The sequence below is a fragment of the Fistularia commersonii genome, chromosome 21 (assembly GCF_037954325.1).
Source record: "Fistularia commersonii isolate RoL2024-O1a breed Wild chromosome 21, RoL_Fcom_v1.0, whole genome shotgun sequence".
NCBI classification, from domain to species: Eukaryota; Metazoa; Chordata; class Actinopteri; order Syngnathiformes; family Fistulariidae; genus Fistularia; species Fistularia commersonii.
In genome coordinates this window covers 10,191,457-10,203,525 of record NC_141304.1, presented here as the reverse complement: position 1 = coordinate 10,203,525, position 12,069 = coordinate 10,191,457, and the positions used below count along the sequence as shown (strand labels likewise).

The 12,069-nt window shown below is 40.4% G+C and overlaps 1 protein-coding gene across 1 annotated transcript; it reads right to left on the bottom strand.

The window, feature by feature from the left end:
* Positions 1 to 1,950: 1,950 nt before the first annotated feature.
* Positions 1,951 to 7,944, bottom strand: LOC147222245 (acidic mammalian chitinase-like). The gene is made up of 11 exons (XM_086168942.1): positions 7,920 to 7,944; positions 7,300 to 7,326; positions 6,979 to 7,183; positions 6,759 to 6,815; positions 6,449 to 6,614; positions 6,244 to 6,368; positions 6,035 to 6,158; positions 3,869 to 4,051; positions 3,663 to 3,779; positions 3,390 to 3,522; positions 1,951 to 2,288 (listed from the first exon to the last, which is right to left on the bottom strand). Exons 1-11 carry the CDS (start codon positions 7,942 to 7,944, stop codon positions 1,951 to 1,953), a joined length of 1,500 nt encoding a protein of 499 aa, XP_086025068.1.
* Between the last annotated feature and the right edge of the window lie 4,125 nt (positions 7,945 to 12,069).

Genomic DNA, 12,069 nt, shown 5'->3' with positions numbered 1-12,069 from the left:
TGAATGGAATGAGAGCGCAAATGGTTGTCTGTCTCTGTATTGACTGGCGACTAAGATAGATGGATGGATGGATTTGTGTGATTTTTTTTTTTTTACAAAACATGCATTTGAATTTTTTTTTTTAAAGTTACTCATTCTTCAGAAATCTCTCTGTGTTTTTCAAGTATCAATTCAGATTGCAGTTTTGCTTAATTTCGCACTGCATTTAACATTGGCAGGGAATCTGAGGGAACGCTCCACCTTGAAAATGTTGCTTTTACATGTACATTTTAATTTGACTGTCTCGTCACCCATAGGGAAATCGATTGAGCTAAGTTTCCAGAGCGCAACACCATTCTAGAGTTTCATAGAAAAGAGTTAAGAAGTTAATGTGACCCACTTTTTTAAAGAAGTAAACAGCACATAAATGGGACAGGAAAAGACATACAAAGCCATCTAAACCTTTGCGACCTGTGCTCTTGGAAGACTCTGCCATGTAAACAAAGATAGTCTAATGATAGCAGATCCAAATCTTATCTTGCCCTCCTTTTGCAAGCATGACCTCTAAGCATTTCTGGAAAAAATAGCATGCACATTAAACAGTCACAATATGTTAATTACAGTTGTGAATCTTAACTTCACCTTATCTGAATTAGCCACATACCTTTTTGGTCACTCCTTTTTATATTGCTTCAGTTTTTAATCAGTGACAAAAGTAAAATAGAATAAAATAAAATAAAATAAAATAAAATAAAATAAAATAAAATAAAATAAAATAAAATACTTGGATAAACTTGGCAGCCAAGCCTTTGAGAATAGCCTTTTTGTTATGGCTGGATTCACAACTATTTTGGGTGACTCCCGTTTCTAGTTCTGTGCACAGTAGTTGAAGAAAACAAATTTACCGCTATTTGGGCCCTGGCCCAGCTGAGAGAAAAAAGATAGGCAACCTTCCTCTGTCCTTTGACCTTTGAAAAATTAGACTGATCTAAATGGTAAAATACTGCACCACCTTTTATATCACTCCAGAACTGAAGGAGAGACAAATGCTCCCAGAGTGAGATGGACATCAAGCGCTGGTGGAATAAGTTGTTGTGGCTGAAATAATGTCTGGCTCAATGAGTGGCTCAGACAAACAAGCAGCTATAATGTTTTCCCCCACGTGACCCCTTCTTCATGTAAAGTATCCTCGTGGCACTTTGTGTACAGAGTGGGACTGAGTCAGCAGAAGGAAAATAGATATCTCTTACACTGTTAACACCCTTACTTAAGTAAAATGGAGCATATCGGAACCACGCAGAATATTTTGTAGGGTCTGCTGTCACCATAGAAACATGATCTTAATGATCCATGATCCAGCTAAAAAGAGCACAAAGAAGCAGCGGCTGTTACATTCAACTCCTGTTGCTGTGTTGAGAAATTAACATTAAGACTTGTACTGTAATGTAAAATCTATCTTACAATTCTATTGCTGGTCTCAATAACTGACAAATAAATTGACAAAAATTACAGGATCAGCTTTTTATTCAAAGTTCCATTCATGTCGAGGCTGGTGTCAATAATGCTCTCTAATTCAGTTTACATGGTCTATTATTTTCAATCTTTACCGAAGATCATATTTACAAAACAAATTTTTAGCTGGAAAACTCATAAATAGCTTGTGTTTTTCATTTAAAATGTACTTATGAATATGTCATTTTACCATTAAGAATCTTCCCAAATGGGTCAGATGATTGAACTCACGGCCAACCACTTTCATGATGGACTTCCAGATTCATGATGTGCAAAGGAACTACTTATACTGATATTGTTCAATAAATAAGCCCTGTCTACCAATGAGGAAAGAATAGCTGGGGTCAAATAAAACCATTTTGTTGTTCAAGATATCTACTTCATCCTTTTAGGTCATATATTAACCCACGCAAATGAACCACTGTCCCAATATTGGCTGTTTTATAACTCCCCCAAACCCTAACCTGTCACTTCCCTTGGCCAGGTGCAGCATTTGCATTTGTCATCGAAGACAGTTCCAACGCCACACATCCTCAGGTAAGGTCGGCCTCCTGCGCATATATAGAAGCTGCTGTTGTCTTCGGGGTTGGCATAAATGCCATCAGGCTGATTTTTGCAGATTCCATGTCCTGGGTATGGTCTTTTGGTCGTGGTGGTGGTGCTTGGTGCTGGTGTGGAATCAACAGGAATGGGGGCTGCCGTAACAGGTGGTGCTTTTGTGGTTTCAAGTGGTTCAACTGGTGCTTGCGTCGTAACAACGGGTTTGGTGGTTGAGGTTGCTGGCTGTGGAGGTGTGCCTGCAAATGAAGGGATAAATCACATTGAAACTTCAAAACATGACACATCTGGCGGTCCTTTGACTTCACTGTGATGGATGACCAGGATGAAAACCACACTGCTCCTTCTGGATCTCAGTGTCTCCTGCTTCCCTCGGGATGTGGTTGTAGCTCTGCTGGAGGTGGGAGCTGAAACTCCTTCTAATAGGGGGACTCTGCCAGAAGTTCCCATCAGACCCTCGCGTTATGTCTGCCAGGTCTGACCGACATCCTCCACCACCAACTTTTTGAAATTTTCCTCAGTCTGACCAATATGTCTTGCAATGAGGAAGCAGATCCTAGGGACTGAGGTTGGGCTCTCCTGTCTCTGAAGGGTGTCTTCCAACTACGGGGGGGCTCACAGTCCTCAGCCTCCCTGATAACGTCTACTCAGGGGTCATGGAGAGGTTTGTTATTGTACCTCAGATCCCCAACTATTCCACACTTTGTGCACCTGAAAGGGGCATTAAACTATTTCTCTCTGGAAGTCCTTTGAGGCGGTCTGGCGAATTATGGGGTACCCCCCTAATATGGGCTGCTTGGTCCTTCTCACAGCTTGGTCTGTATTGTAGCCGTTAAATTGGATTTGTTTCCATTGAGGGTTGGACTCAGTGGCCGAAAAGAGTTCACGTAGCAGGGTATCCGGGCTCTTTCTTTTTTCTCTTTGAGAAGCTCAGCCAACCTGAAGGGGCTCAGAGTAGAGTCTCTGCTCCTCTGAGTTGATAGAAGTCAGATGAGGTGTCTCAGGATGCCGCCATGGTGAGGTGTTCCAGGCATGCCTCACAAGGAGGAGCGCCAGGGGACGACCCAAGTTGTTCTGGATTTTGAATTTATTTTCACCTGTCTGAAGAAGCCTCTCGGATGATGGATGAACCATCACGACAAGAAGAGTTTGAAAAAAATAAAGCTAGTCGTGTGGGGCTTCCCCTCTGCATGTAGAACTTCAGTCAAGGGATTGAAATTGCTAAAAGTCCTCCATTACTGTAAGTGAGGTATCTTCTAAGCGGAATTTTTAACTTTACATTGTGACCCTCACTATGAAATATGTCTGTTTATTAAAAAAAAGCAAAAACAAACACTTACCATTATCAAGTAGTTTGCGTAGATGTGACAGTAAAGGATAGCTTCCCTGTCCACAGAAGTGTCCTTTAAAGTCATCTAGATCCAATGCCCACACAAAGGCTCCGCCATACTTCATGTCCTTCATGTATTGGACCTTTGGTTTGAAAAAAAAAAAAAAAAAAAAAAAAAAAAAAGAGGGACAGGACAGATCAAGTTTGTAGTTCCCTAAAAGTTCAGGACTTTGAATTCCAGTCCGTGATCTAATTATCGATTTCTTCATGGAGTGTAACCCACCTTGGTTTCGTAGCTCTCTCTATTGTCGAATCCCACCCATTCATTGTTCATGCTGGCGTAGGGAACTTTCTGGTCATCAATCCACTGAACTGTGGCTTCTTTTAAGACAGTGCATATCTAAGAGACCAGATTAAATTCATAACATTATTGCATTATCCCAGCCTTTCTATAAAACTGTTTGAGTTTTCATCATGCTACAATTTTACCTCATAGTAAGACATGATCCCAGCTTCTCGTGTGAAGGGTTTAGCAGATGCGGGGCCGCTGACCGGGGCCCCGACTCCAGTGTTTGATGATGCCAACCGGAAGGCACGACCATAGGCTGCGAAACCCATCCTCAGCTTCTCCAGGGGGGTGCCGTTGTCTCTCCAGTACCTCATGGCAAAGTCCTGGCATAGAAATACAGAAGTCTCTTAAAGCTGCGGTCCCAAACTTTTTTTGTACCAGGGAACCAGTTTTTATGCATGGAAAGATTTCCGAGGATCAGTTAGAGGCGCGGGGGTTTAAATAATAAAAACCTTTACAAATGTCCTTCGTAGCAGGCGGAATCAATTCTTCCCCAACAGTAAAAGGCTTCTAAGCTTTAGTAATGTGGTCTGCAACTAGGAATGACGCTTTCAGGGCAGACACATTTGCTGAAGTGGAGACCCTCAAAAACTGCTTTTGTTCTTCAAGTTGAAGATTTTTTCTTTCAACAAAATTGCAAGACATTGTCTTTTAACGCTTAGTATTTTGTCTGAATGTCGCTAACCAGTTTCAAGGGTTACACTGGCTAGCCTGGCTAGCCTGACTGGCTAGCCGTTCACCACAAATAATACATAGTGGGTGCAGAGCTTGTCTATCACCTGTTGCGATGAACCTGTAACTTAGGTGGGAATCTAGATATCTTCTTTTAAATGCAGCTTTCTTTTGGCTCATTTTTTCGAGGGCTGGCTTGTGGAAGTTGATGTGTGAAATGGCACGACAGAGTTAAGTGCAGCAGTAAGGCGAAGGCGTAAACAATCGTTTATCAAAATAAGATCCGGAAGGTCTAATGAAAAAACTAATTTGTACCAGAAAAGATTTTCTTTGTGGACTGGTACCAAATGATCTGCGGACTGGTACTGGTCCAGGGACCGGGGACAGGGGACCCCCGTCTTAGAGCCCTACAAGAGAAACTTGGAAACTTCATAGCATACACTAAAACCTAAACTTTTATAAAGCTCCAAAAGGTCATTCCATTACTTAAGTTTACAATATAACCAAATTATAAATAATGGGGAAAAAACAAGTGGTGACAGTGAGTCCAAATAACATATTTTGAGTTCTCAGAAGCTGTATTAAAGAATGATTTAGGAAAAAAGATTCCTGTCCAAAAAGAGGAAAAAAAAGAATGCATTGAACTGAAAGTGTACTTTGCACTTTGTATTTTGGTATTAAGTGCAATATCCTCTTTTCCAGTCGTCTACCTTTACGTCAGTACAAGATGTAACTGTAGACCTTGTATGTGCTCACTGGAAATAGGTGCAATCTACAACTGGTAATACAGACCAAGCTCCAACACCAATCATATAGGGGCCGAACAGCCTGTATAACGGGGTTCGGTACCCCAAACTCCCGGAGTACCCCCCACAGGATTGCCCGTGGTCCACGGTCGAATGCCTTCTCCTGATCCACAAAACATATATAGACTGGCAAACTCCCATGCAAGGGAGGCTGAGGAATGTGATCCCCCTGTAGCTGGAGCACACCCTCCAATCCCCCTTGATAAAAAGAATCTGCCAGTCTAGTGGCACTGTCCCCGACATCCATGAAATGATCCACGCATCCAGAGCCTTAAAGCTCCGGGAACTTCAGTCCCGGAAATAGGTGTGTCCGCTCCACAGTCCCCTGGCCCTGCTTCCTCATTGGAAGGAATTTCGATGGGATTTAGGAGGTCTCGGAAGTATTCCTGTTACCGATCTACAATTTTTGGAGTCAGCAGCACCCTGCTCCCAATGTGCACAGTGTCGACGGAGAACTGCTTCCCCCACCTGAGCCGCTGGATGGTGGACCAGAATCTCCTCGACGTCCGCCGGAAATCGTTTTACATGGCCTCCCTGAACTCCTTGCCTTGGCGACCACTGAAGCCGCATGCCGCTTGGCCTGCTGGTACCCGTCAACTACCTCTGAAGCCCCACAGGCCAAAAAGGCCCGATAGATCCTTTTTCAGTTTGACAGAATCCCTCACTGCTGGGGTCCACCAGGTTGTTGCCCTGGCAAGCGCTGACCAACCTTATGCCCGCAGCTCCAAACATAAATATCCCAGATAATTCTTATGTGATGATTCTGTAATAAACCAACCAATGGCGCCGTGGTGCAGTGGCGCAGTGAAAGATCCCCACATTACTTACAGTGTTAAAATAGATGAGGTCGCCACTGTCATGTGCACCACGGTATAGTGGGCTATTGTGTCCAGTGAATCGTTCCCAAGCTCCGTGGAAGTCATAGGTCATCACATTGACGAAGTCCAGATATCTGTAAATGCATCAGAAATATCGATAAAGAGTAGCTGGCGTGGCAACCAGGATCAAAATCACAGTGTAAAACTCGGATATCGTACTTGGCAAGCTTCGCTATCTCATATCCTCCGTCGATGTTTCCTTTTCCTGCAGGCACTGCTGCCGTAAGCAAGAGTTGAGGCTGGCCTGTGGCCTTTGCCTCTGCAGCAAAGGCTTCAGCAAGCTCCTGCAAATCATACACGATCGATAAGACACTTTCTAAGACACAATTTTATAAATGATAGATGCCACAAGTTCATAATCCACCTTGCAGAGCAGAGTGAACCTCTGTTTGTCTTCTGGGGGACTTCCACGGGATCCGGGGTACTCCCAGTCCAGATCCAGACCATCAAATCCATGGGTCCTCAGCAATTTGATGGAAGACTGAATGAATGTCTGACGGTTGGCGGGAGTGGACACCATGATGGTGAACCTGTGGAACACATGTTAAGTATCTAAAGCTGAACTTATGAGAAGCTAATAAGTTAACGCCTTTTTACCATTTAATGCAAATGATGAGCTTATTACCATTTTCATACTCAACATTAGGTGTGTTAGAGAGTGATGCGGTTCTTACTGTGCTGAGCCAAAGTTCCATCCACCGACTGCCAGCAGAGTCATCAAACCCGGGTTCCTTTATGTGACAGATATCTTTAGGTCAATTATTGATATGCACATGATATTGTACATGGAAAAGTTGAACAGAGCCAAGAATCTTTGCTGAAATGATGTAAATCCAAGATTCGACCAAAGCACCTCTCTCAACATCTATGACGATATTAGTAAAAGGTTCTCACTTGCTCTTCAGGTTATTGAATGACTTGTAAAGGGTTTCGTCATTCCATTCGTATGTCACCAACTCGTTTTGGGTGTTTATTATGGAGAAAGCATAAATCAGGTGAGTGCACATGAAGGGGTCAACATCCTCGGGCATGAATTTGCCTGTTCCAGGTCTGTACTGGGACCAGTTGGTGAAGTAGCAAACCATCTGGGAAGCAGTAGCTACAGATTGATGAGAGTAAAAAGCAGGGATAAAGTCAATGTTTCCAGCAGTTCTGCAGAAATAATAAGAGAATTTTGTAACATAGGAACAAAATAACTCATGAAAAGTCATTTACCAAGCTGGCACATCACCAGGCACAGGCCTGAAGAGACACAATGACAAAAAACAAGAGGTAAACGCTCAGCACTGTGGGCTGAAGAGAACACATTCATGAAGACGAGTGACAAATTCAAGTTATAAATATACAGGGTCCTCGCACAGGAGACATGTAATAACAAAGAGACATAAAAACTTGATTGACAGACAAGGCATTTAGTGGCGTTTACTGAGTAAAATAGTTTGATTGGACAGCTTTAGTGAAGAATGATGAAGACTTGGAAAACCCTCAGGAGGATATTGAAAGAAAACTCAAGCTCAGCAGATTGGACTCTAATACTGACTTTTAAACAGTTTGTTCAAAGTGGCAGTGATAGACTGTTGTTAAGTCCAATATTGTCCGATTTAGCACTAAGGAGTGTTGTGTGTGTCAGTTTAAACAAAGTGGAATACTAGCGGATGACTGCTATTTCGGAATTAGTGAGTCTTCATGTTCAAGAGTCCGACTCTACTGAAGTCAGGCCTCACTTGAGGATTAAAGATGCAGTATATCATCATGTTTCCTTGGTAACGTCTGCCAACTGGATTCATATTGGTACGATCATATCTTTCTTGATTGATGATAAAAGCATATTTTACCTGCCAGGAGGGTGAACTTGGTCATCTTGAAGTCAAAGTTCACGATGTCTTCTTCTTAATTTTTTTTTTCTAGACAAACACCAGTATAGAAAATGTATTGAGAAAAAAGAAACATTTTTTTAGGAAACCATCTATAGGTTTAACCCTTTAACCTAGAACCACATATGTTCTAGATTTCCTTAAATATTGTTAGTTCACAGTGTTCCAGCACATCATGGTGATCAACTGTTCTCTGAAAAGTCAAAAATATACTTCCACATTTCTCTTTTTAAATAATATACAGTTTTGGCGTGCAATATCTTGGTTACCGGAGAGCTTTTAATGCGCAACGGAAACATTTAAAGTCTCGGCATAAGAGAAAAGTTCAGACTTACCTCAGGATCTCAGATTTGAACCAAAGCAATGTGCGACATCTTATATACATCATATCGCTGACTGTCATTGTGTGTAGGAAGGACGTAAAATCAGGACATTATTATAAGCATCTGATTGGGGCAGAGAAGGATAAGATAAGTACAGTTTAGAATAACGAGAGGTGATAAGATATAAATTATGGTATAGAAACAATGTAACCCAGCAGTGTGTTTCTGTACATGATCAGAGTCAACTCAGGTCAAGACCAGTGTTTTTCCTTCAGCCATATTTGTAAAATCTATAGATATTTATTAATAAAAGATAGTGAAACAAGTAATACAAGTGTGTGTGTGTGTGTCTGTGCCTGAACCACTTCTTTAAGCGCCATGTGTCATTTATTTTGGAAATTTCCATTTGTCCTGCTTTCTGTTTGCAGTACTGAATATTCAAGACTTTGCAAAGGCTGAGGTGAACCTTCAGCCATGAACGTATGTTGCTTTGCCACGAAAACTCAGAAGGCCGTAGGAATTTCTTCAACGAGCAATGATCTGGAATGAGCTTTGGTAGCTTTTGTACTTTTACACACTGAATAAACCAATTTGACTGGCTGGGGATCCACCTTGCAAATTATACCATAACACTTCTTCACAGCTTCGATGGAGTCTGTAATTTAATGGGTCATTGCTGTTGTAGTGGCAAAAGCGAGAAATACGCAGTATTAGACAGTATTCAGGCTAAATCAAGCTACAAACCAACACGAAGTTGACATGGTGTTCAGAAAAATGATTAAATGGCACTTAGTTGAACAGGCGTCCTGTACCTTCGGACCTCCTGGAGCTGACAATAGTGTGAGTTGGATCATCTCTTACGTCACACTGATCTTTGAATGTTCCGTGCCGTTGAAAGTTTAACGTTAAGATTTTATCTGTGCGGTGAGGACTCTCTCCGCTCCTTGATCGTAAACCTTTCAATGGTGTCTAATAAGCACACCATAAACTCAATACGTTATTAATTGTTCCTTTGATAACAATTACATAACTGACCTACCTCAGGTTTGAACTTATATCAGGTTGATGGTGAATCTGTGTCACAATGACCACTCCTCAAAGATGAGCCCGCCAGGATGTAGAATCAGTTTATTGATTTATTGATTTATAGGCAGACAGCCTGTAAATCTGATATTTTCATATTTAACAAATCCCTTCTCTTATTTTGACCCAAGTGGTAATAAGATGACTCTTGATGTGGATGTGTTCAAAAGTAAAACCTTTTTTGATTCACATTATCATGTCAAAACTGCAGGATCCTACAGAAAGGGCTCACTAAAGAAAACATTCTTTTTTATTTTAAACATGGATTCCTTTAATATAATATAAGATTCACGTTAGTTAAAAAGTGATCTTCTTCTCAAAGCGTCAAAACAAAAGCAGGCATTTTATTCCACAAAGTGTTTCATGTTATTGCTGCGTTATCATGTGTGTTTAATTTAATGGCTGCAGATGTTAAAGTACAGTTTAACACTATGACAATAAAAGTTGTTGGCGGTTCAACCTTTAAAATCGTCACGCCTGCATTATAAAAACCTGGTATCTCTTTCAGGAGGCATAACATTGGAATTTGAACTGTATTTTGTGACTGTGGCCATTAGCAACACGTAACTCACTCATCCACACATTTGTATATTTCAAAAAATTGATTCATGTACATTTTAATAAATGCGGTTTATTTCAGCAATTTCTTGCCATTTGTGGATTTTTTTTATAATAATAATACCACCCAAGTTTACAGGTGTAAGGTAACAACAAGGTGACTAGAGCTATCAGACAAGGGTTACAAAGTATTGCATCTGAAAAATATTAAATGTACTTTCAGTTTAAGCAAACAGGGTGATAAAAGTGTAATACTTTCCATATGTAGATGATGATACTCTGGACCCAGGTAATAAATCACCCATGAATCTTGCAGCAATATGTCAACAGCAGGTGGCGCCACATGGTTTCTTTCTTTTTCTAATGAAATCGGAGTCGAACCCATGGTTGTGCACCATCACAGACAACTCTACGACCTCATGTTTTTGCGAGCTAAAGACATAGCGCACCAAAGTGTGTGGACTTTTTTTCTTTGTCCATGGGCAGATGCCCATCAGATGGACTGTTGCAAGACTTTCCTGGAAAATCAATTGATTGATTATTACAGTAACTTAAATATATTATATATTATGTATTATTAAATATCTTATACCACTGATTGATTTTATATTTGAATGCTATGACACATGACGACCAGTTTGGCTGAAGGTGGGGCAATATAGGGGCAATATAGTCCTTAATTAAAACACAAATCTAGTTTTAAAATGTAAAAAAAAGTGTTACATGTTCCATGTGTATATCAACTGCTCCTTCATAAATTATTTTCCAGTACTGAGGCAACTTAACTCTCGCAGCATGCATATTGACATCTGTTAGTTTAATAATTTATCATCAACATTCCTCTGTCTTTCACTCAGACACACAAACACACAAACACAAACACACACACACACACACACACACACACACACACACACACACACACACACACACAGACACACACATATTTATAGGAACATAAGCGTCTGACTTCTATTACAGCAGAAAGTGACCATGCATAGAGCAAACTTGTTCTGCACCCTATACATGCGCTAAACAATTCATACTCATAGTAAACAAATAACAGTAGAGCTGTGTACAACACAATGTCAGTTTTAACCTTCAAGGTTAGACTTTTTTAAAACTTTAACTTCTGGTGCTTTAATCAAATTTTAACTGAGACAGATCATCGGGGGATATCAAGAAAAGGACGATGATTTTTTTTTTCTCCAAATACTTCAAATACTCTTATTTTTATCTATTTCTATTTAGTCTCCTCTATTTTTTGTATTTTTTATGGTCTTATGTTTATTTGTATGTGCAGTCCATGTGCTTGTCTTTCTCTCCTCTGTTATTTTATAGTAAAATTCCTAATTTTCTTTTTATTTGTCATATCTATTCTTCCCAATATTGCTTCTAGAAGGACGGTAGTAGCGGCACCTTTCAGCTCACATACGCCCCCTCAGGTGGGGCACAGTACCTCCTGCATTGTGACTTTTCTCTGCATACTGATCAGCATTGACAATTGTGTCACACACCTCCATTAAAAGACATTACAGGGGCTGTAGAGAGTCAAGGTGTAAATATAATATGTCAAAACAAACATATTTGTGACATACTGAGAAACAAGTATGTGACACACAGCCCATTTTGGGAGGGAATGGCTCAGCTCACTGCTGCCGCACCTCAGTTTACTGGCCCTGATTTAACCGGGAAAAGTGAAAAACTCTGCGATTTTTATCAAAGAAAATGTTAAAAATTATTGGAATCCAACAAAAAATAGATCAGTGAATAAATATTGATTTAATGCTGTCATTGGTTTTCTATTTTTCCTGACAGCACGACACCTCTCAAGTTGTTAAGTCGACTCATTACTGGAGGACTAGGGAGTTAGCGAGCAGTATAAATTGCATTATGGTGGTAACCATATACCACATGTCAACTTATTTTTTATAGTTGTATCATGAATTATCAAAAGATTTATGATCGTTTAAGCATAAATGTGTTAATCCATAGTTAGAAAGTGACATGAAGACATAACATCAAGTCAGAGTGACTGCAGGGTGAGGCATGTATTTTATTCTTCAATGAAAATGTCCATCAAAAACAGCCATCCTCACTTTTCATACAAAAGTCAAGTAATCCGACTTACATTCATGTAACGATAC

What these genes read in the sequence shown, in the direction of transcription:
- LOC147222245 (XM_086168942.1), bottom strand. Translation starts at nt 7,944, where the DNA reads ATGACCAAGTTCACCCTCCTGGCAG. An exon ending in GAGATAGCGAAGCTTGCCAA is followed by an intron (nt 6,159 to 6,243) that starts GTACGATATCCG and finishes ATGCATTTACAG; the next exon opens with ATATCTGGACTTCGTCAATG. An exon ending in GGATCATGTCTTACTATGAG is followed by an intron (nt 3,780 to 3,868) that starts GTAAAATTGTAG and finishes CTGGTCTCTTAG; the next exon opens with ATATGCACTGTCTTAAAAGA.